At 38.5% G+C, this 25,225-nt stretch overlaps 1 protein-coding gene across 1 annotated transcript in view; it reads left to right on the forward strand.

Moving 5' to 3' along the window:
* Srrm234 (Serine-arginine repetitive matrix 2/3/4) overlaps nucleotides 1-25,225 on the forward strand; it is a 384,246-nt gene that overhangs the window by 230,575 nt on the left and 128,446 nt on the right. The window contains exon 5 of the mRNA XM_068229363.1: nucleotides 349-411. Coding sequence (XP_068085464.1) covers nucleotides 349-411 — 63 coding nt within the window. The remainder of the gene's footprint in view (nucleotides 1-348; nucleotides 412-25,225) is intronic.

Raw genomic sequence — 25,225 nt, forward strand, 5'->3', positions numbered from 1 at the left:
TTATTATTATTATTATTATTATTATTATTATTATTATACATTCATGTCATTTCAGCCATCTAAGGACAACATCATTCCAACTGTTTCCTTCCCTAGGTTTTAACATTTACTGTTAACGTTGTTGTTGTTGTAGTCAAGGATAGGTATTTCTTGTTGTGTTGTGTTGTGTTGTGTTGTGTTGTGTTGTGTTTTCCGAAGATGTTTTGTAATGAATCGCTAATTTCCTATACCAACAAAACATTGTGTGATAAGCTCGCAGTAGATAATAAACTGAAGGTATTTGTGCATTTTGACATGAAATAGAATCTCCTAACGGTGAGGCTCTAATTTCTCACTCTCTGCTTCCAGTTCCTCCAGCCCTGAAGCTAAGAAGGATAAGAAGAAGAAATCTAAGAAACACAAGAAAGACAGGTACTAATTTGTTCAGTATTCTAAAATAATATATGGTTCATATTATTGGAAATGTGCCTCACAAAACTTTATTTCACACAGAACCATTGGGAGCTTGGCGGGTAAGTTTCTGTTAGATACCCCCACCACTCTGGTGGTTCATTAATTCTCAAAGTACATTTCTTTAAAAATAGTGCTTTTCTAATTAAATTAACTCCAAGAAATTTTATGTAGATATTTTCATGCAGTTATTTGTGATTCCATCCCTATTTTCAGCATTCACTGATAATGTGTTTGTTTGTAAGTATTGTATTATCTGAAATTTTACTTTGATTTTTTCATTCATTAGACATTTCATACGATGCTTTATTTTAGTTAAAAAGAAAGGAATCACTGGAATGTTGTTGATGTCAGTCTGTGTCTAGACTTGTAGTGTGAGTGAGAATCAATGCCAACGCCAGCATTTCATTTTTCGTTTATTAGGGAAACATCCTTCAATGCCAGTGTATATATTGTATAATGATAAAAACAAAAGTATACTTAATTAAAATATTAAGTTGTTTATAGTAAATAGGAGAATACAGAAAGCTTCCAAATTCTATCACGCTGTACGTCAAATACTTTGGGATGAAACATTTCCATTAGTTTCCAAGATCAGCTTGTACAAAATATATCTAGTACCTATATTGATGTATGGCCTGGAAGCAGCAACAGATAATGAAGGACCTTGAAATTAGAGATGTGAACTGGTGTCACATATGTGAGCAGCATCTGTGGATGGATAGAACAAACTGGAGGAGGCTCGAACACAACCGCACCCGGCTTGCCGGAGCAAAGAAATGATGATGATGATGATAGTAAATAGGATCTTGAAAAGAAACACATTTATTTATTCATTTATTTATTTATTTTATTTATTTATTTATTTATTTATTTATTTATTTATTTATTTATTTATTTATTTATTTATTTATTTATTTATTTATTTATTTATTTATTTATTTATTTATTTATTTATTTCATAAGACTAATCATATTTGGCTGATTATCTGATCAATGAGCAATGTTTCTGACCATAGTTAGGGTTTACCATTCCAGATGTGATCTGGAAGGATGATTAATGAAATATGGATTGATGAATGATGAATTTGTATAGTGGGTCTTTAATGGAGTTGCCCGTTGCCCTCCCCATCCTACGCCGTTGGCCATCTAGTTGCTCTTCCGCCTTTAGGAGCAATTTCTCACTCCAAGGGCAAAAGAGTGCCCTTCCTTCTATCCGCTCATCTGCCCTATTGTAATTACTCTGAAGAACACTAAATTTAAAGTCATATTTAGAAATGAACTCTCAAAGCCATTTGACATTAATACTGGACTTCGGCAGGGAGATGGACTCTCACCATTATTGTTTAATTGTGTGTTGGAAAAAATCATGCGGGAATGAAATAAGATGTGTCAGCCTAACATTAAGATTGGCAGAAAAATAAGACTCAATTGTTTAGCATTCGCTGATGATCTTGCACTACTTGCTAATGATATGGAAGAAGCTAAATTGCAAATAGAAGAACTTGATAACATAGCAAGAAAAACTGGATTGCAAATTTCATATGAAAAAAACAGAAATAATGCCAACCTTCCCTGTTACAGCACCAACCATTACCTTAGCCAATACCAAACAAATTAAAATTGTGAATAATATCTTGGTGAAATTATAACTTGGAACTCCAATGAAAAATCATCAATAAAAAGCAGAACATTTAAGTTAAAAAAAGCACAATGGATTACATGGCCAACGTACAAGAAAAAATCTCTTTCAATCAATGCTAAACTTGAACATTACTGTTCCATCATTAAACCTGAAGCGACTTATGCTTGTGAAACACTATTTAAATTGAACACCAAAGCAAGAACTGATACACTGCAAAAGGTTGGCAGAAGGATACTCAGAACAATCTTTAATAAAAAACATCAGGTGGATGGACAATGGAGATTATTGCCTAATGCAGTGGTTTATAGGGAAAGTGAATCTATAATAGATACGATGAGATAAAGAAGAATTGCCTTTTTCTGTCATCTTTTTAGATTAAATAATAATAGGATAATAAAACAACTAATTACTTTTGGAAAAGTAAAACAAAAAATAATTGGTTTAAAGAAGTTCAGAATGATTTAGAAGAGCTGAATATTACAATGAAGCAAATTGAAAATAGAGAAGAAAAAAGGATTCTCAAGAACAAATAAATAAGATTGTCATTAAAATCTGTACAACACAAACAATATATCATATCTGATGAAGAAAGGGCAGCCAGGTCAGCCAGAATGAAGAGGTTTTGGGAAAGGAAGAAGATGATGCAAGCTAAATCTTCAGTTAATTCTTTGTTAACATAAATGTATTTGGGTTTGATTTAAGTGCTGCAATGTGGGTGTAAACTATGTAAATAAATAATAAATAAATAAATAAATAAATAATTTCAGAAGTACAGTGTATGAAATACGAAAACATTTAAAGAAAAACATGAAATGGACACAAGTACACAAGTATCATCAAGTGACTTCAAACAGTTCCTGCCCAAAACTTAGCCACCACTTGAATTAGCTTGAGTCGAATCACTCATTGTAAATCTGGATGGGCACAACGGACAACATAAGAGATGTTGTGTTGTTTGAAATTCGCCACAATCACATAGAACTGTCTTGGTCAGAAAATGCCACTTATATAAGTTGTCCCTTGTTCTTGCAACTTCAGCTCGCAGTCTATTCAAGGAATTCCAGATTGGCCAGTTCTCTGTATGACCAGGAGGTAGAAATTCCTGCGGTTCCATCCATTCAGACAAATTACTAGTTCTCTCCTTCCACATGGCAACTTGTGCTTTTGCAGCTGTTCTTTATAATGGTTGACCAGGCGAGTTGGCTGTGCATTTGGGGGCGCGCAGCTGTGAGCTTGCATCCGGGAGATTGTGGGTTCGAATCCCACTGTCGGCAGCCCTGAAGCCCTGCAGCCCTGAAGATGTTTTTCCGTGGTTTCCCATTTTCACACCAGGCAAATGCTGGGACTACCTTAATTAAGGCCACGGCTGCTTCCTTCCAATTCCTCGTCCTTTCTTATCCCATCATCGCCATGAGACCTATCTCTGTCGGTGCGACGTAAAGCCACTAGCAAAAGAAAAAAAAAAAAAAAATGTAATGGTCGAGTAGTTGTTAGGAAGCTCTTTCTCGATTTTAATCTCCTTTCAGCAGGTTGATATCCGTCAAGTGGGTGTGAAGTCATAGCAGATGATTTTCTCCTTTCATTGTTGACAGTGATTTCTCTTCTGATATCAGATGGAGCAATCCCAGACAGATAGTTCACTTTATTGATTGGAGTTGGCCTCAAACAACCTGAAATAATCTTACAACTCTCGTTTAAGGCAACATCAACCTGTTTTGCATGGGCTAACTTATACCATGCAGGACAGGAATATTCTCCTGCTGAATATCATAAGGCCACTGCTGTTGTTGTTAATGGAGATGGGTGCCCCAGTTAATCCCTGCCACTTTACAGAGGAGACAATTCCTCGAGGAGATCTTCTGCTTCATCTTTAAGCACTGCACCTCATATGTAAGTGTACGGTCCAAGGTGACCCCTAGATATGTAGGATGAAAGCAGTGATCCACTAACATACCACTCCAGAACACTTAAAGTTTTCGATTAGCTTGCATGTGTTTCAGGCAGAAGGCACATACCTGAGTCTTTCTAGGGTTGGGTATGAGTTGGTTCCTTTCATAGTAAGTAGCAAGCTGTTCTAGAGCACGACTGAGCGTATGTTTTATGATGTGAAACTGTTCTGATTGAGCAACAAGAACAAGGTCGGCAACATAAATGAAGCTTCTGCACCCTTGAGGCTGTTGTTGTTAAGGAACACTTAATAGGATAAACACAATAGAGGGTTACTGTGGAAACAGGAGACTTGAACGATAGCTGTGCTCTTTCTCATTTTCTACTTCCATCTCTTCTCAGCCCCTGCTTCCCATCTTCAGTGTAGGGTAAGAAGAAAGCTGGACAAGCACAGGGAAAGACAAAAGATAAGGGTGAAAACAGATTTATATTTGTGCCTTCCTAGTCTTTCACCTCTTTATCGGCTGCTGAGAATCAGCCTTTCTTTCTTGATCCATATTTAGTCTTTATTTCAGTCTACTAGTACCGATGAGGTTACCAGTCTCCCCGTCCACTATTACGATCGCCAAATCTACTCTACATATTCCTACCTTGTTTACTGCTGCTCGCTTCTACTTCCTTCTCGCCGCACCATGCACCTCGCTCACCTGTCGTCTACTTGACTGATTACGTCATCTTCGCTGCACTTCGCTGTGCCTGTGCGCTGTGTAACCACGTGACATTATGTTTCTAGAAATCACTGGCTTGTAGCCTGCGTTCTTTTTCTGGAATCTTCTTTTCTACTATATATTGCTCTCTCCGCCTTTCCACCGTTGAGTCGGGCTTCGTGGCAGAGTGGTGGACCACGCACTAATACTGTGCTTATTGTAATCATGTCAAATTCATCTGGACTCTATCTACAGCGACTTGGTGAGCAAGACTTATAATATTTATCTGCATTTGGACTCTAAACTTTCATTCGGGCTATTGCCTGCTGTAATACTTTCTTCTGTCTAGTGGTTATGCTTTCCTTTAAAACTCATAACTTAGACTGCTTCTATTCACGCACTGCGCTACGGACGATTGTAAATTATTTTCAGATGTCATCCTAGATCTATGCTATTACTAAACTTCAGCAATACCCGGTGAAGAAAATCCTTTCCCCGTCCTAATACTCATCCTACTTCCCTTCCCCCTCCCTTTCATGCTTTTTCTCTTTCAGGGTTCAGTTTCAATGTATATTGTACACTTCCAATTTATTCAACTGGCTTTCTTTTTATCTACCATTGGATAATTATTTGTAAATGTGGCACACCTTTGGATTTTTCTTCTACTTGCAATTATTTATCTTGTTGTTAAATTATGGTTGTTAAATATATATTCTATTTCGCATTGTTATTGGCCTAGCTTCTTCCTTACTGCGCGATTTTCCTTGATTTATACTACTCCTCATCATCATTTATTATTATTATTCTAGTACGCTGAGCTCTCTACTGTATCGCCATATATCTTTGCATATTCCTCTGCGTACTTCTGATTATTTATCGTTACTTGTACTTTTGTTTAAACACGCTACCACCCCGACTGTTATGGTAGCGCTATATTATAGTATGATAGCAGAGGTTCTCCCTCACTACACCACATTTAAACCTGTGCCATGTGGCACAGCATGTAGAACAACAGGGTGACTGAGAATCGAATGCTCATTCACACGGCACAGATTCAGATGAGAGGAAAGTGGTGGGTCTACTGTGGTGAGAGATTTGTTAGTTTGTGCTAATTGGGAATGAAAAATGAAGGAACATTCGTGGAAAAGGAAGTACTGTAAATACCTGGGAGGTGAGAATAAGGATTATTTACCTTTCAGGACAATGAACTACAACTGGAAGATGAATATTCTTGTAGAAGAATGTATGAGGATATTTTTCTTTTTCTTTTTCCTCATTCTTGTAGAGAGAGGCCTTACCTGCTCCACAAACTTCCTCGCTCCTCCAGGAACATTATCTGGTTAAAAAATACAACTTTGCTATATATAATTTATTTCTGCACCACTTTTCTTGGATTTCTCCACTGCTGCTTTCTACCTTGAGTGCTGACTCCTTATGCCTTAATGGTGTTGGACTGAATTACGGATGTTACGTACATCCTCTTGTACCATGATACTCTACTCCTAAGCAGTAAAATGCTCATATAGCTCGAACTTATAGTTTGCCAGTCTCTATGGTTCGAGTCCCATTGGTCGAAAGAAAAAATTCACCATCAGAATGGCAAGGTAGGAGAGGTGGTGGTATACATCTTCTAATCACTAGATTGCTTGACAAAAGCCTCCCCACAGTGCTCATATGGAGTGAGGGCATATGACGTTGGATGAAGATATAAAGCATGGTGTAGGCTACGTACTGACATCCCACATCCTAATGCGCAAGTTGCCCATTGGAGACAAACAGAAAAAGACCAGCACCAGGCGTGCCGAACGTGTCCTTGATCACTAAAGCCATGTTGTTTGTTCAGTCCTCAGCCCGAAGGCTGGTTGGATCCTCAACATCTTCACCACTAGCTCTCATAGGTGGCCTAGGCATACTAGGGACATGTCAAATACGACAGCCTCATGTCGGTAGATTTACTGGCTCGTAAAAGAACTCCTGCGGGACTAAATTCTGGCACCTCGGCGTCTCCGAAGACCGTAAAAGTAGTTAGTGGGACGTAAAGCAAATAACATTATTATTATTATTATTATTATTATTATTATTATTATTATTATTATTATTATTATTATTATTACTAGGGACATGAGCAGTGAAGTAGTTTCCCGTTGCTTTCCTCACCGAGCCAGAAGCTGCTATTACATATAAGTCTGACAAGCTCACTGATATACATGCAGCAACTGGTCTTATGAGCAACATTTTCACACCATACGATAAATAAAATACTACTTTAGATCAGTTTCACTGAGACAGTCATGTTGACTAATCTCGGCCACAAAGTACAGCATCTCGATGATGGTCAGGTCGGGTTGTATCAGATCACTTCGGTTCTTGTTGTGGTCTCGATTCACCGGTTGTTTGAAGGGAGAAGGCAGGAATTTCAGTTGCGCAGGCAAATGTTCTACGAGGAGGGATCAAATATAAACGGGATTTTATTTTTTATTTAAATTCATTTATTGAAAAACACAAGGCAATTACAATTTAATTTTCCACATAGTTTCTTGCTTTGGAAATGCATTTGTCCGAGCATATGGGCAGCTTTTTGATGCCCTCATCGTAAAAAGAACAGAGTCGTGTCACCAGCCAGTTGCGTACAAAGTCTTCCACACTCTCGTCATCTTGAAATCGTTGCCCTCCTAGAGCTTCTTTAAGCGGTCTGAACAAATGGAAATCGCAGGGCGATAAGTCCGGGCTGTAAGGAGTGTGATCAAGTAGTCCAGCGCATTTCTTGTAGCTTGGAGACAGAACTGCAGTATGGGGCTGCGCGTTATTGAATCGGTTCTCCTTCTTCAGGTTATGGATTGATGATTTCTGTCTGCTTCATCATTCCCCCGCTCCTGTTCAATCACTTCTTCCACATCTGTCTTCTTCCCAGATCTGCCTTCACCTGTTCCAACCATCTTTTTCTGGATCTCTTCTCTTCTTGAGGCAGCTCTGTTGCAGGACATCCTCTCATGCAAATCCCAAAGCACAGATCTGGTATCATTGTCAACTCAAGATTTTGAGTGGAAACAGCTCTATAGGTACCTAAAATACCACTTTTAGAGTTTACATTTTTGCTATCTACTTATCACTTAGTTTTAGGTTTTTATCAAAATAGTTTTCTAACTCTTTGCGAGTCAGATTCTTCAAATGTTTCAGGTCTGTTGGTTTATTTAAATTATCGATGCCCTTTCAGTACATAGAAAATGTGACCTGATGTATTCTAATATAGAAATTCAGTTTAAAAGCATCAATATAGTAAGCCTAAATTTTCAAAATGTCCACTATTTGTGTCCATTAGAAATAATGTTTGACCACAGATTCACAGTTCCCTTAACTTAAACATAATTTCTGTCTCATTACTACCACTTCTTCACAACAAAAATACACTCTGTTGACTGTTTTCTATTCATAACGATGAACACACTACGCATCAACTGAACACTAACTACCATAAGTTTCTTTCAAGCCAGATTGTGTCACAGCAGGAGTCAGTTTGTAGCGTCATGTTACAGCAGGGTAGGGACTTTTACCATTCCCTTGTATTCATGTTGTTTTGTTTCACTTTAATCACTGATGACCAGATTGGTAACTGTTAACTGGGAAGCTGTTGTTATGTTATCTATTCCAACTTATCCTCTCTATTTTTCCAGACTAAAAATGAATTGTGAATGTTTCTTCATAACTTTTGTAACATAAATTCTGAGTTTAGAATAAAGCTTGGAAATTGTAACTGGTGTTGACATTGATAAACTGTTGCTCCTCTTGATTGCCGTAAATAAAGGAGAGTGGTTATAATTGATTAATGTACTCTTAGAACTTTTTGCATACTCGGTTGATATGAAACCTGACTAAAATTTTTCATTGCTGTTCATCCAAGTTTCAGTGACATTAAGAAAAAACAGTGAATGATACTAATGTAGTTTCACTATAGGTTTTGTGGTAAACAAGTTATACTGGCTGCCTTCAGCAAGGGAATATGCAGGGTATGAATATGAAGTCATCAGCTAGTTGAATGGAAATTTTTCACATCAACAGTAGAACAGGCATATCGAACTCAAATCCCCGACTGGGTCTGTAATACGGGCGTATGATTGAATGGACCACAAGAAAAAGCAGTAGTGAAGGTAATCTGCAGTGTGATAGCAATATTTATTTATAGAAGAGATAGATTATTTATTACTACAATTAATAACTATCTACTTCCCATTATACGGATTGTCAATGATGGACAGAGCAAGCAAATCAAGATTTTCTTTCAAAAAATGAAAGCTGAGACATGACTCAAAATAACTGTAGTAGTAGATTTGTTAAAATTAACAACAGTGCTTTGTTAACATTGATGCTTTCATGGCCTGTACTTGTAGACATGATAATCATGGGCTTTTGGGTTTATGTCATGTCAAGAAAGCAAGGTGAAACTCTTTGTTTCGCAGAGAACTTTGCTCCGCGTCTTCGGAAAAAAAATCGTGACTGTTCACGACGAAGACTTCTACAATAAATGAGCATTTGAATTTAAGAATCATAGGTAATAAATTTCATATTATTCTGTATTGAAGAGCAATATCATTTAAAATAAAAGCTAAAACGTTCCACCTCTTCAATACTATTTATTGTAATCTGAAAGAAAAAAAAGGTTACATATATTTGATGAAACTTGTTTCGGTCTTGCTAGAGATCATCAGTCGAAATGGTTAAAGTTAAGGCAAGACGTGAATTATAGAAAGATAAAATTTATGAGGCAAGCGTGTGTTGTTAATATTTGGTGCAAGACAAGTAAAGATTTAAATGTTAAGTACTCATCAATGATTATTGAAAGCCAAGGTCCTTCAAGGCCTGTAATGTTCTTGTTCTTAATTAACTTTTGAGCAATAGTGGCATAAATGAAATAGTAAATAATTACAAATTTTATTCAATAGCTATTAACTTTCTCTAATTTTCATCACTTTATTGTGTTTAGATTTCACAAGAGAAAAAATGCAGATAGTACCAGTCACAAAGTGTAAGCAGCCATGAAAACTAACATTAGATAGACTCTGCTCACACAACCTATGATAGTTTTTATGCTGATATGTGTAGAGCCCTAGTTGCAGCAAATATCCCCTGAAATGCTGTGCATAATCCAGATTTCAGAGATTATTTTTACAGGAATACACCGATCAGCACATCCCATCAGCATCTATATTGAAGAAAAACTACTTAGATGTTTCTTACAATGAGGTCCATTTGTCAGTCAGGAAGGATATTGGGTAGTCTTGCATATGGTTGTGCTTGGATGAAAGCACCGACTCAGTGGGCAAATACATTGCTAATCTTATAGTAGGAAAACTGGAACCCAATCTGGCATCTACTGCTCCCCTTCTTTGCTCTAAGCAGCTTGAGGGAGTCAATAGTCAAAGCATTGTATACTTCACCAACAAGAGCTTGCAATCCTGGGAGTGATGATGATTCTAACGTCATCTTTCGAGGGATACTGCCCTCTGTTCCCTTTTCGCCATCATCATCTGTTGTGGTTCCTGTATGCAAGCTGCTCTGTATTATGTGGAAAATCTTGAGGAAATCATGACTGATAGACAATGTGACTTTAATGGACAACTCTGCATGTGTGTCGTCTGTCAAAGAGCTGCTAAAGGATTGTTCCTATATTCAGAGAGACATTGCATATTTTCAGGTAAATTTTTCATTTCTCCAAGTCAGCATTACAAAAAAAAAAAAAATGATAAATTTGAACTTGTCTAAAATATCTTTCATGGTTCATGTTTGTGGGTTACTGTAGTCACGTCCTAGTTCGTGAACCATGGGCAACGGCTGAGTGGCCTAGTAAGTGGTCCTGAGAGTCGGGATAACAGTTGCTATGGAATGGGAGTGGGCATCTCGGACATATTCTGAGTCCTGGCCCTCCTTGTGTTCAGGCGGCTAGGACTACACAATCCACCGGTGGTCCGTAACCCGTTAGAGGAGAGATCCTCACTTGGACTATGTGCAAGTAGGGTAGCATCCTGCTTCATGAATCGACTGAGCTCAGAACATTTTAAGCAAGCCTCGGACCTATGGGAGTAACGGAGTCCCACTCCCATTTGACAGGCGAGGGACTCCTTAGAAACAACTTGGCGAACAAAATGGAATTCGATGGGGGGCTATCAATATTAATGGGGCTTATGGAAGAAAGAAAGTAGAACTGGCTGAGTCAGCAAAGAGGATGCATCTGGATGTGCTAGGAGTAAGTGATATTCGGGTAAGGGGAGATAACGAGGAAGAGATAGGAGATTATAAAGTGTACTTGACGGGTATTAGAAAGGGAAGGGCAGAGTCTGGGGTAGGGCTCTTTATCAGGAATACCATTGCACGGAACATAGTTTCTGTTAGGCACGTAAACGAGCGAATGATGTGGGTAGATTTGTCAGTTGGAGGAATTAGGACTAGAATTGTGTCTGTGTATTCACCATGTGAGGGTGCAGATGAGGATGAAGTTGACAAGTTTTATGAAGCATTGAGTGACATCATGGTCAGGGTCAACAGCAAGGATAGAATAGTGCTAATGGGCGATTTCAATGCGAGAGTTGGGAATAGAAGTGAAGGATACGAAAGGGTGATTGGTAAATGTGGGGAAGATATGGAGCTAATGGGAATGGGAAGCGTTTGCTGGACTTCTGTGCTAGTATGGGTTTAGCTGTTACGAATACATTCTTCAAGCATAAGGCTATTCACCGCTACACATGGGAGGCTAGGGGTACCAGATCCATAATAGACTATATCTTAACAGACTTCGAATTCAGGAAATCTGTTAGGATTGTACGAGTTTTCCGGGGATTTTTCGATGATACAGACCACTATCTGATCTGTAGTGAACTAAGTATCTCTAGGCCTAGGGTAGAGAAAGTGAAATCTGTCTGCAAACGAATAAGAGTAGAAAATCTCCAGGACGAGGAAATTAGACTGAAGTACATGGATATGATTAGTGAGAAGTTTCAAACAGCAGACAGTAAGCAGGTTCAGGATATAGAAAGTGAATGGGTGGCATACAGGGATGCTGTAGTAGGAACAGCAAGGGAATGCCTAGGAACAACTGTGTGTAAAGATGGGAAAAGGCGAACATCTTGGTGGAATGATGAAGTGAGAGCAGCTTGTAAACGTAAAAAGAAGGCTTATCAGAAATGGCTCCAAACGAGGGCCGAGGCAGACAGGGAGTTGTATGTAGATGAAAGAAACAGAGCGAAACAAATAGTTGTTGAATCCAAAAAGAAGTCCTGGGAAGATTTTGGTAACAACCTGGAAAGGCTAGGTCAAGCAGCAGGGAAACCTTTCTGGACAGTAATAAAGAATCTTAGGAAGGGAGGGAAAAAGGAAATGAACAGTGTTTTGAGTAATTCAGGTGAACTCATAATAGATCCCAGGGAATCACTGGAGAGGTGGGGGGAATATTTTGAACATCTTCTCCATGTAAAAGGAAATCATCCTGGTGGTGTTGTGAACAGCCAAGCCCATGGGGAGGAGGAAAGTGATGTTGGTGAAATTATGCTTGAGGAAGTGAAAAGGATGGTAAATAAACTCCATTGTCATAAGGCAGCAGGAATAGATGAAATTAGACCTGAAATGGTGAAGTATAGTGGGAAGGCAGGGATGAAATGGCTTCATAGAGTAGTAAAATTAGCATGGAGTGTTGGTAAGGTACCTTCAGATTGGACAAAAGCAGTAATTGCACCTATCTATAAGCAAGGGAACAGGAAGGATTGTAACAACTATCGAGGTATCTCACTGATTAGTATACCAGGCAAAGTATTCACCGGCATCTTGGGAGGGAGAGTGCGATCAGTTGTTGAGAGGAAGCTGGATGAAAACCAGTGTGGTTTCAGACCACAGAGAGGCTGTCAGGATCAGATTTTCAGTATGCGCCAGGTAATTGAAAAATGCTACGAGAGGAATAGGCAGTTGTGTTTATGTTTCGTAGATCTAGAGAAAGCATATGACAGGGTACCGAGGGAAAAGATGTTCGTCATACTTGGGGACTATGGAATTAAAGGTAGATTATTAAAATCAATCAAAGGCATTTATGTTGACAATTGGGCTTCAGTGAGAATTGATGGTAGAATGAGTTCTTGGTTCAGGGTACTTACAGGGGTTAGACAAGGCTGTAATCTTTCACCCTTGCCGTTTGTAGTTTACATGGATCATCTGCTGAAAGGTATAAAATGGCAGGGAGGGATTCAGTTAGGTGGAAATGTAGTAAGCAGTCTGGCCTATGCTGACGACTTGGTCTTAATGGCAGATTTTGCCAAAAGCCTACAGTCTAATATTGTTGAACTTGAAAATAGGTGCAATGAGTATGGTTTGAAAATTAGCCTCTCGAAGAGTAAATTGATGTCAGTAGGTAAGAAATTCAACAGAATTGAATGTCAGATTGGTGATAAAAAGCTAGGACAGGTCGATACTTTCAAGTATTTAGGTTGTGTGTTCTCCCAGGATGGTAATATAGTAAGTGAGATAGGATCAAGGTGTCGTAAAGCTAATGCAGTGAGCTCGCAGCTGCGATCAGCAGTATTCTGTAAGAAGGAAGTGAGCTCCCAGACGAAACCATCTTTACGTCGGTCTGTTTTCAGACCAACTTTGCTTTACTGGAGCGAAAGCTGGGTGGATTCAGGATATCTTATGTAAGTTAGGTAACAGACATGAAAGTAGCAAGAATGATTGCTGGTACAAACAGGTGGGAACAATGGCAGGAGGGTGCTCGGAATGAGGAGATAAAGGCTAATTTAGGAATGAACTCGATGGATGAAGCTGTACGCATAAACCGGCTTCGGTGGTGGGGTCATGTGAGGTGAATGGAGGAGGATAGGTTACCTAGGAGAATAATGGACTCTGCTATGGAGGGTAAGAGAAGTAGAGGTAAACCAAGATGACGATGGTTAGACTCGGTTTCTAGCGATTTAAAGATGAGAGGTATAGAACTAAATGAGGCCACAAAACTAGTTGCAAATCGAGGATTGTGGCGACGTTTAGTAAATTCACAGAGGCTTGCAGACTGAACGCTTAAAGGGTCAACAGTCTATAATGATAATGTATGTATGTATGTATGTATGTATGTACAATATCTTTGGAAGCAGTGTGAAAACACACTGCAAGGATATATGGAATCTGACTTGCTGCAGGTAAAGGGACTGTACAATGACATGGAAATCACTATCATTACTGGATCAGCTACAGCAGAGCTCTCATACAGTGATCGCCACAGACTTGCTGCTTTAGTTTAAACATTTTCAGTTTCTTGTAAAAGTTTCTTTCATATTTACAGTCGGTAAATTTCATTGTATTTTAAGTTCACCAGCAGAGAATTATTATTTGCTTATAAGGCTGACTTACATGCAGACAGAGCCATGGGCATGGCTAGTATGAAATACACACACTAAAGAGCTCCAACATTCTCAGTGACAAGACACAATCCAAATATGGCAATATCAGATAAAACAGCCTTGCTAACCATAAAGCGGGATCATAATATCCAAGGAGTCAGTTGCTGAGGATGGCCGTACAAGTGCTTGAATGAGGTCACTTTTTCCATCAGAAACAGTAATGAAATTGATATCATTCATTGACATTTTTTATCATCATTGTGTAATTGACATCGACTTCAGAAGATCTAAACAACATATTTATTCTTCAAACGTGTGGCAGGTGGTTACGAATAATTGATGCAAAATTTTGTTTTGCACTAGACATTTTTCTTTCTCGGTCATTTATAAAATCTGTGAACTATTGCAGGTTTTTGTCCAGTGGGAAATGGCAGCGTAGACTGTGGAATATTGTGTCTGGTCTTTCCTGTGAGGAACTAAGTTTGTGAAAAGTCTGCTATATCCTTTATAGAAACATACGAGGGCTGAAAATAAAGTAGAGGCAACATAGTCCCAGACACTCGCAAGTGGCGCTGTTGTCGTGTAGTGTGCATTTGACGGGCATCCAGTCGGGAGTGTTGTTGCTCTGTGGCATTGAAGTGAAGAGTGTCTATTTCACCGCTCTAAAGCAAGTGTTCAAAAGGTGACCAGCATTCGTGGATTAAAATTGAGGTTGCCCATGGCAGAAATGTATCAGAATGTTATCGAGGATTACATGAAGCCTGTGGAGGGAATGTATTACTGTGTAGGATGCTTGCATAATGGTTCAAGGAGTTTTGTTCAGGTTGGAACGAGACTGTGGATTTGCACCGCACAGGTCGGCCGTCCATTCCTCAAGGTCAGATTAACATTGTGAGTGGTCTCGTTTCTACAGACCATCAATGGACTGTCCGGGAATTATAGCAGAGGTAGTCTCAGTCATCAAATGGTGCGGCACATACTGATGAAATGCCATAACATGAGGAAAATTATTGCATCTTGTTGGGTTCCGCATCACCTCATCAATGCACAGAAATGGCACCGGCATGCACTGGCTGGCATCCACCTGGACAGATACCACAATGAAGAAGACGCATTTCTGCAGCGTATTGTCGCCATTGATGAGACATGGGCATGAGCCTACGAGCCTGAATTAAAGCGTCACTCGAATAAATCTATTTCTATGAAACACTTTTCCACCTTGTCAATACTTCACATTTTATTATAATTATCTACCTTACATGTTTCGAGAGGTCAACTGCTCTCTTCCTCAGCGGTATAAAAACATCAGACAACATCCTTGGACTTGACACATTTGTACAATACAGTCATCAACAAAACAAATTATACATAAACCTTGAAATTGTTACAATATACCTTTTGTGTTTAAACTGTTCATGTATACTTACTATGTCATTTAGTAAAAATTTTAAAAATAGAATAATTTTCAAATCATAAAATGAATAAAACCTATCAAGTTAGTCACTACATACTGCTCTGTTCTTGAAAACTTCTCCTTTCCTTAAATCCTTACTTACACTGCTGTAGTTCTAAGACCTTTCATATAAATCGGAATTTTTCCTCTTAATCTTGTCCAACCTTGCAAGCCATTTTTAACCGACAAATTCTTCAGTTTCAGCTGGTACCAAATTTGTCAAAATGAAAACAAAAATTATACTTGTCTGAACCAAACAAAACATGTTCTGGCTCCTGTGCTTGCTCGTCACGTCCACAGAAATTTTGACTGGAACCCAGTCAGGTGAAACATATGCTGATTGCGACATACGACTACGAGGGTGTTATTCTTACGCATGCTGTGCCTGAGGGACAAATCGTTAACAGTGACTACTATTGCCAGTTTCTGGAGCAACATCTGTGTTCGGTCATGTTTCAAACAGTGTGAAGCTCTTATTGAAACGGTGGCATTGGGAGGCCTTGGAACACCCTCTGTACTCAGCAGACACGAGTCCTTGTGACTTGGACCTGATTCGGAAGTTGAAGGAACCCCTCCGAGGCTACTGATTTCCTGACGTGGCATCTATATTCCGTGCAGCGGGGCACTCCGTCGCTGTCATCAACAGAGAATGCTTTGCCAACGGCGGCTTCCCAATATTTATACACAAATATAAAGACGGGAACCTTCCACCTTTTATACTAGAATCATCAATACGGACAGTGAAGCTAATAGATTATAATTCCCAACATTTGGCAAAAGGTAATAGAGTTTGCGGGTAAATACATTGAAGGAGTGTACTTGTTAGTTCATTTAACATTGTCACTACTTTATTTACAGCCCTTGTATGATTTTAAGTTACTCTTGCTAGTTGTGCCAACTCTCGTCTTTGTTTACTGCCATGTTTTATTGATTCTTTGATCATTTGCTTCTGTTATGCCCCTGTCCCCCTCCAGCCAGAGAAACTGTCGTTTTTTGATGGGTTCATAAGGTAAATAGTTTTCCCCACATAATCCTTGAGTGAATTTCAGAACACATCACTTATTTAGTTAATACAAACAGAAGTAGCACCTTGTAGAACAACCAACATAGATTTAATACTTCATTGTTATTGTTGTCATAGAGAACTCACAACGGGGAAGTGTTTGCATTTTGCACAGAGGCCACTAGCTTAGGAATGGAATATATGCCTTTGTTTTAAAACTTAGATTATACAGCACATAAAAGTTGATTTGAAATGATGAAATCAAATGTTCCTTGCAAAGATAGGGTTATTTTGTATTTTGCTAAAACTAACTTTAAAAAATATATTTTATGTACTCGTCTTCAGCAGTCATGAAATTAGGACTCATGGTCCTCTTTTACACTTAACCACATAAAAACGTTGAATAACTTGAAGAATAATAGAAATAATGGTAGAGGTATTCAATTCCCCCACAGCTGAAATGCACATTTATTTATTGTATGTATTGTATTTGCTACCCATGGGTGACGTGCATGTCTGGATTTGAATTATGATGAAGTATAGAGAGGATGAAACCTGGTGTCGGCACATTGTACTCCCGTTGATTTATACCAAGGGATCTGCTCAAGTTTTAACGTCCCCATCCGGCGGACAAATCACCATTAATCTCATCATATGTCCTCACTCATCATTGCTGCAGAATGGTTTGGAATTGAATCCAGGCTTTTGGTAATTGTATAGCACCATCTCTTCCACCCTGCCGGCCAACATTCTGATTGTGAACAAAAGGTTTTTCCACTAACAGGACTCAGACCGGCTAACCATGGTGCCAGACCATATAGACTTCATGCATTAACGATCATGGCAGTACACAGATTAGGAATGTGAATCTTAACCTTATATAACAAATAGGAGAGAAAGATACGTGTTCATTGTCACAGTCACTGACATTGGCTGAAAAATATTAAATGTGGCATTACACCCAAAATTCAACACAGTAAGATTTCATTATCAACTACTGAACAGTAAAAGCTCCTTTGCTGTAGGCTTATGGCCTGACACGGAACAGTGTTCCAGCTCGTGACGCTGTAGGCTATACACCTCTGACGTATTAGACGAATGTATGCAGTCCAATTAGTAAATAGTTGGTGTAAGGTAAGTGACTTAGATTGCCTTCAGCATAATAATAATAATAATAATAATAATAATAATAATAATAATAATAATAATTTATTTACAGAGTTTACGCCCACATTGGAGCACTTAAATCAGACTACAACAAATTTGTCTTCCTTTTCTTCTCCCAAAAAGTCTTGAGTCTGGTTGACCTGGCTGCCCTCTCCGCATCCATTATAACATATTGTTTCCTCTGTTCAGTGGTCAAAGGAAGCCTGATGCATTTATTCTTCAAAATACTTTTCTCGCCTCTGTTTTCTATGGTTTGCATGGTAATATTCAACTCCTCCAAATCACTTTGAACTTCTTTAAACCAATTGTTTTTTGATTTACTATTCCAAAAGTAATTAAATAATTGTTTTAAAACTCTGTTATCACTTAGTTGAAATATATGACAAAAAAAGGCAATTCTTCTTTTTCTCATCATGTCTGTGATGGACTCACTTTCCCGATAGATAACCTCATTCGTCAACAATCTCCACTGTCCATCCACCTGATGTTTCTTGTTTATGATCGTCCTGAGTATCCTTCGATCAACTCGTTGTAAGCGTTCTGTTGTTGATCTAGTATTGAGTTTAAATAATGTTTCACAAGCATAAGTTGCTTCTGGTTTAATAACAGAGTTATAATGCCTAAATTTAGCATTAATCGAAAGACATTTCTTTTTGTATGTAGGCCAAGTTATTCGTTGTGCCTGCTTCAGTTTATATATTCTGCTCTCTATTGATGGTTTTTCATTGCAATTCCAAGTGAGATTTTCACCCAAATATTTAAATGTACTTACAATTTCAATTTGTTTATTATTATTTAATAATAGCTCTGAATTTAAAGTTCTGAAAGTAGGCATTATTTTTGTTTTATCATACGAAATTTGCAATCCAACTTTTTTCGCTACATTTGCAAGTTCTTCCAATTGAACTTTAGCCTCTTCGAAACCATTTGCCAGTATCGCAAGATCATCCGCGAATGCCAAGCAATTTAGTTTGATATTTTTCCCAATTTTGACTTTTGGAGGACATACCTTGGTCCACTCTCGCATGACCTTTTCCAATACACAATTGAACAATAATGGCGAAAGTCCATCTCCCTGGCGGAGGCCTATTGTAATTGCAAATGATTTAGATAACTCATTTCTGAATCTAACTTTAGATTGAGTATCCTTAAGAGTCATACCAATCAGGCTAATAAGTTTGGAATGTATACCAAATTCCTGAAGGACATTCAACAGTGATTCACGATGTATACTATCATACGCCTTTTGAAAATCAACAAACGTAATAACTAAATTTTTGTTTCTAGATCTATGATGTTTCATAATCCATTTTAAACTGATGATTTGGTCAGGGCAGCTTCTTCCTGGACGAAATCCACCTTGATATTCGCCTAGTTCACAGTCCAGATGTCCCTGTATTCTGTTATAGATAATCTTAGATAAAATCTTATATGTAATATCCAATAATGATACTCCCCGATAATTATTTGGATCAGATCTATCGCCCTATTGCAATGGTTGAATTATTGCCATATTCCACTCTTCAGGCATTGTAGCAGTATTCCAAATATCTATAAGATGTTTATGTAGATTCTGAATGGTTTGGTCATTAGCATTCTTCCATACCTCTGCGACGATTTGGTTCTCTCCCGGTGCTTTATAATTTTTAAGGGAATCAATTGCTGCTCGTACTTCATTATAAATGGGCGGTGTAACCTTTTCTAAAGGTATCCTGTTTTTTGGATGTGTGTCATATTGCAGATATTCTGAAGGTTCCTCACTGTTAAGTAAGTTCTCAAAGTATCTAGCTAAAATTTCCGCATTATCTTGATTAGTATGTGCCTGTTTTCCATTAGTATCTCTCATTAGGAGTGTTGGGGGAGTATAATTTGTTTGGTATTGCCGAATTGTTTTATAGTAATCTCTTGTCTTGTTGTTGTTTGAGTCATCAGTCCATAGACTGGTTTGATGGAGCTCTCCATGCCACCCTATCCTGAGCTAACCTTTTCATTTCTACGTAACTATTGCATCCTACATCTGCTCTAATCTGCTTGTCATATTCATACCTTGGTCTACCCCTACCGTTCTTACCCCCTACACTTCCTTCAAAAACCAACTGAACAATTCCTGGGTGTCTTAAGATTCGCGTGACTGTTCTGTTTACCATTGTTGATCAATCAACCATGCCTTGTGTCGGTGTTGAATCGCTGCATCGCACTCCTCATTCCACCAAGCATGTTTTTTTCTCTTTTTAATGGGAGCGTTTTCCTCAGCAATGGTTTTTAGCTTGTTAATTACCGTTCCCAAATCATCACTTAGATAGGTTTTAGATTGTTCATAATATAATTTATTATTAATGAGATAGCTAGGGTCATATGTTTTCTTCCTATTACATTTGGAGAGAATGCATTTCTTTTTTGGAGTTAATTTTATTTTAATTTTGGACAAATAATGATCTGAATCTGTGTCCACTCCACGGAGGACCCTCACATTGTAAATTTCCTTATGATAGTTCTTATCCATAGCTATACGATCAATTTGGAACTCCCCTAATTTAACATTAGGGCACTTCCAAGTCATCAGTTTATGTGGTCGTCGTTTGAATCTTGTGGTTTCCAAAAGTAGCCCATGATCAATACAAAGATCGATCAATCTCTGACCATTCCTGTTAGTTAGATGATGAGCTGGCCACTTACCTACAACATTACGAAACTTTTTCTCACGGCCTATTGTAGCATTGAAATCGCCAAGCATGATTTTAATATGGTTATCGGAAATGGATGATAATAGTTGGTCTAGTTCTTCCCAAAATTTGTCTGTGTCTTCCCTGTTGGTCCTGTTTTTTTCATTCGTTGGAGCATGGACGTTTATCAATGTGTACGTTTTATTCTCTACTTTGATTGTCATCAATGCCGTTCGGGGGGAGGTGGAAGAAAAATCTTCAATTGAATCTTAAGATACTAGTATGAACCAAAAAGCCGACTCCAAACTGAGGAACACTCTTTAGTACTCTTTCACCTGGGGGACCCTTGTATAGGCGATATCCCCCTGACGCAAGGGGGTCTTGATCCGTATTACGCAATTCTTGAAGAGCAGTTATCAGTATCTTATGTTGATCTAAGACGTCTGTGAGATGTTTTAATTTGCCCACTTTCATTAATGAATTTATGTTCACTGTAGCGAAATATGAGAACTGTCCTGATTTATTAAATTTAAGTTTCCCCTTGATCGGATTGGTCTGCATGTTGTTTAATGGGTTGCAGGCGCTCCGACTCACCTTGGTCTTCCATGTGACACCCCACCGTATCCGAATGGTGTCTTTGTTTGGATCTGATGATCGTGTGTATCCAAACCGGTGGATATTTCATTAGAAGACTAATCATAATAGGCTGATTGTCTGATTAATGATCAATACATTTCTGACCGAAGTCAGGGCTTACAATGCCAGATGTGATCTGGCAGGGTGATGAATGGTGAATGATGGGTGATGAAAGATGAATTGTGAAGAAGGCTTTTTGCCTTATTTCATCCTAGTTGTTCAGGACTGGGAGTAGGCATTTCCTCCATACCCCGCGAACGTTATGGTTTTCCCGCCAATACTCGGATAGCCGGGCTGAGTGGCTCAGACGGTTAAGGCGCTGGCCTTCTAACCCCAACTTGGCAGGTTCGATCCTGGCTCAGTCCGGTGGTATTTGAAGGTGCTCAAATACGACAGCCCCGTGTCGGTAGATTTACTGGCACGTAAAAGAACTCCTGCGGGACTAAATTCCGGCACCTCGGTGTCTCCGAAGACCTTAAAAACTAGTTAGTGGGACGTAAAGCAAATAACATTATTATTATTATTATTAATACTCGGATAGCTGATTGCAGTGGTTTCCCACTGGGCGATGGGGTCGCCACATCCCTACGCCAAAAATAATAATAATAATATAATAATAATAATAATAATAATAATAATAATAATAATAATAATATAACTTCTGAACTGTATGATGAAGGTGATCAGAAACATTAAAATGTCCCAGAAATACGACTGTTTATATAAGGATCTGAAAATAGCACAAGTAGTCCGTGTCATATTATGTTGACGTGTAAAATATCTCTGGTGACACTTTTGGTGTTGTCCAGACAAAATTAATTAAAAGTGACCAAGTAAGTGGCGCACGGTTTGGGTCAGGTAGCTGTCAGCTTGCATTCAGGAGATAGCGGGTTTGAACTCCACTGTCGGCAGTCCTGAAGATGGTTTCCCGTTTTCACACCAGGCTAATGCTGGGGCTGACCGCTTCCTTCCCACTTCTAGCCCTTTCCTATCCCATCGTCACCATAAGACCTATCTGTGTCGGTGCGATGTAAAACAAATTTAAAAAATCTCTTTTACTGCCAGTTCTATGTTTCCATCTTTCATGTAAATTCTTCCCAACTTTCCTTCATTTCTTCTTGTACCAATTTCTTACATTTCCTTTTATTATCAAGATACTTCCTTTCACTTTCTTTTTTATTGGTGCTTCATTCTTGTCATGCTTTCTCCTTTTCTTTAAGTCTTATTGACGTTCTACCACAGGCACTCTCTGTCCCATTTACAATACAATATGATGTGGAGATTACCAAAAGGGAAATGCATTCTACCAGAGTGTAAGAAACCTCGTCTGGAATAAGGAAGTGTAAAGAGATAATGAACAAAATGTATTATGCACCCTTCTGCGACCTGGACAATGACAAGCAGGGAGGAGAGTAGAATTCAAGCCAGTGAAATGAAATACCTAAGAAGTATGATAGGAAAGACAGAGTGAGAAACAAAGCTGTTAGACTAGAACACCTTAATGAGAGAATTTATAGGAATAAACTAAGATGGTTTGGACATGTGGAGTACATAGAGGAGCTGCTAAATGTGTAAAGGAAACGCTAGTGTTAAAGCTGGAATTAGCAGTCTGTATGATGAAAATGGGGAAGGCAGCAGGGATGGATGAAATAACTGTGGAAATTATAAAGGCTGCTGGACCTGTTGTACTGCAATGGGTGTACAGATTGTCAAAGTGGATATGGAGACAGAAACCTGTGCCAGATCCTTTCTGCATTCCCAATTCTTTTCCATTCATTGCCTCTGCTGAAGATCAGACCCACTTCTAAAACCGTATTGTTCTCTTGCAACACTCCTCCTTACCTTTCTTCTCATTCTCCTCTCTGATACCCTTTCCAGTATTTTTGCCACTGGTGATAAGAGTTTGATTCCTCTATATTTATCATCACACATTTTTTTGTCGCCCGGTTTAAAGACTGGTATTGACAGCTATGAACAACTTTGTGGACTGGACAACAATAAATGCCATCAGTTCAGCACCATAGGTTCCAGCTGTCCAGGTATGATCCTCCTCTGATCGAGATAAGGGTCTACTATTTGGGAAATGCAAAGAATTGTACTATTAGCAAATTTTTTTCTCATACTGTTCTGATTGTATCAAATGAAGGAGCGAAGCCCAGGTTCGAATGTTCCATCACGGCTCAGTCTGATGGTATTTGATGGTGTTCAAAATCCGCCAGCCTCGTTCCTGTAGATTTATTGGCACATAAATGAATTCCTACATAAAAGTGATTAGTGGAACGGATAACCAACAACATTGTTATTTCAGATATCAACTGTGTGTGAGCTGGTGCAAGGTTACACTTGACAATTGTATTTCAGGTTTGCACAAAATAAGTGAGAAGTGTCACCTGTCAGTCGTGATGATCAACCAACTACTTTTAATTTCAGATATAGATTCTTTAAATATTAGTTCATATTCAACTTTGTATAGTGCGTATAACCTTTCATTTACTTACAAAAATACAAGAATTTATTTTTTAATGTAATGTTTAAGCTAGCCGCAAAATAAAGATGAACTTATTTTCATTTGATTGGTTGTTGGCAATACAGCTCGTATAGTGGTGCCATCTGTAAGTAGCTTGAAGCGTTGCTATTTTGCCTGTTTTTGCTAGCTAGTGCATGCTCTCGTGTGGTTCTTGCATTTATGAAAGTTGGCTAGTTTTGTGTTCTTTGTGTGATAATTGTGAGGCCTTTTTTGTAACTAGTGCAGTGCAATTTCACAGAAATGACGGCGACATAGTGATGAATCGTGAAGTGATAATCCTTCTATGGCAAGGGTTTTCGTTCCACCTAATCAGTACCAATTTTTTTTACAAAGTACTTTTTATATACATATTTGTACAAATGGGAGTAATTTTGACCTGGTAGGTGGGTCATCATCACGTCGAAACTAGTCCCATTTGAACATGTATGTTTATAATACAGTAGTTTTTAAAACAATTTGGTACTGATTAGGTGGAACTAAAACCCTTGCTATAGTCATCAATGCGGAACATGAAAGTAATCTGCTGTGATAATCCCTTCTGCCGAGGATTCTGCTTCATAGTGAGGCATGTAAATTACGGATAGTGTAGAAAACTGATGAGTTTTACAAGAGGGAAATGAAATTTGTACGCTTGTATGGCCATCAGTCTGTTCCTGCAGATCAAGGCGACTGTAGATTTGGCAGTGATCTGGAGGGTATCGATCCTCTGCCAGTGTGAATCAGGTAAGGCTTCTAAATGTTTGTAGATTTTACTTGTAACATTTTGTGATAGCACTGATATGTATGATTTTAACATTTATTGGTGTATTTAAAGTGTAATACTTCTGGACCAATTTCTTCTGTATTTTATAACATTGTGATAATAAGAATCTCTTAGTAGATTTTGTGTGATAATATGTTTTATTATAACCTTGATTAGTGTTAAGAAAGTGAAATTGTTGTCGGCCGGCTTCATTTGTATTGTGTATCATTGCGATGAAACGGAAAGCATTTTCCTCATTTTCAAAAATCGCATGTCATGCAATCGGCTGTTATTATGTTGTGGCAACATGGCTTTGGGCGCCATTGCAGGGTGACCAACTTTTTGTGCATCTGCCATGTGCAACCTTAAGACAGTTGAATATTCAGGAGTCTTAGAAGTTCGGAATAATTAGGTGAAACCTTGGTGGTGGGTATGGTGTTCTGCCTGTGTCTGACAATGGATGAGCATTGAGAAAAATGGTGTAATGTAATGACTAATGATTTTTTTTTCTCTCTCCACAATCATAATCTGGACAGAACATTTACTGGGCTGGTTTTGCAGTATTGCAAACTGAGAGATTATTAACTACTCCATGGTATGAAGTTCGTAATCTAAGGCTAAGGTGGTTATATCATTGGGGGTGTGATATTGCAGTGACATAGTCACTCACTCACTTCTTGCCGGGCCAGCTATGTTTGGTATGTGCTCCAGGCCGTATGGGATGTTATGGTAAAAGATGTACAATGATTACAATTCCAGCTGTCACATTCTCTTGGCCCTCTTTTCAGTCTGGATGTCTCTACTAGTAAATGTCAAAGAAGTCAAGACTACCTCTTGTACAGAGGTACAAGATGCTGATCTCTCTTCTGACACCAGACCTCATGGAGGTCCTAAGAGGCGCTATAAGTACGAGTTTAAGCATATTATGAAGTTGACAGATCTGAATCCACAAATCTGGGAATCTGTTGCTGGAGATCGTT

The sequence above is a fragment of the Anabrus simplex genome, chromosome 10 (assembly GCF_040414725.1).
Source record: "Anabrus simplex isolate iqAnaSimp1 chromosome 10, ASM4041472v1, whole genome shotgun sequence".
NCBI lineage: Eukaryota > Metazoa > Arthropoda > Insecta > Orthoptera > Tettigoniidae > Anabrus > Anabrus simplex.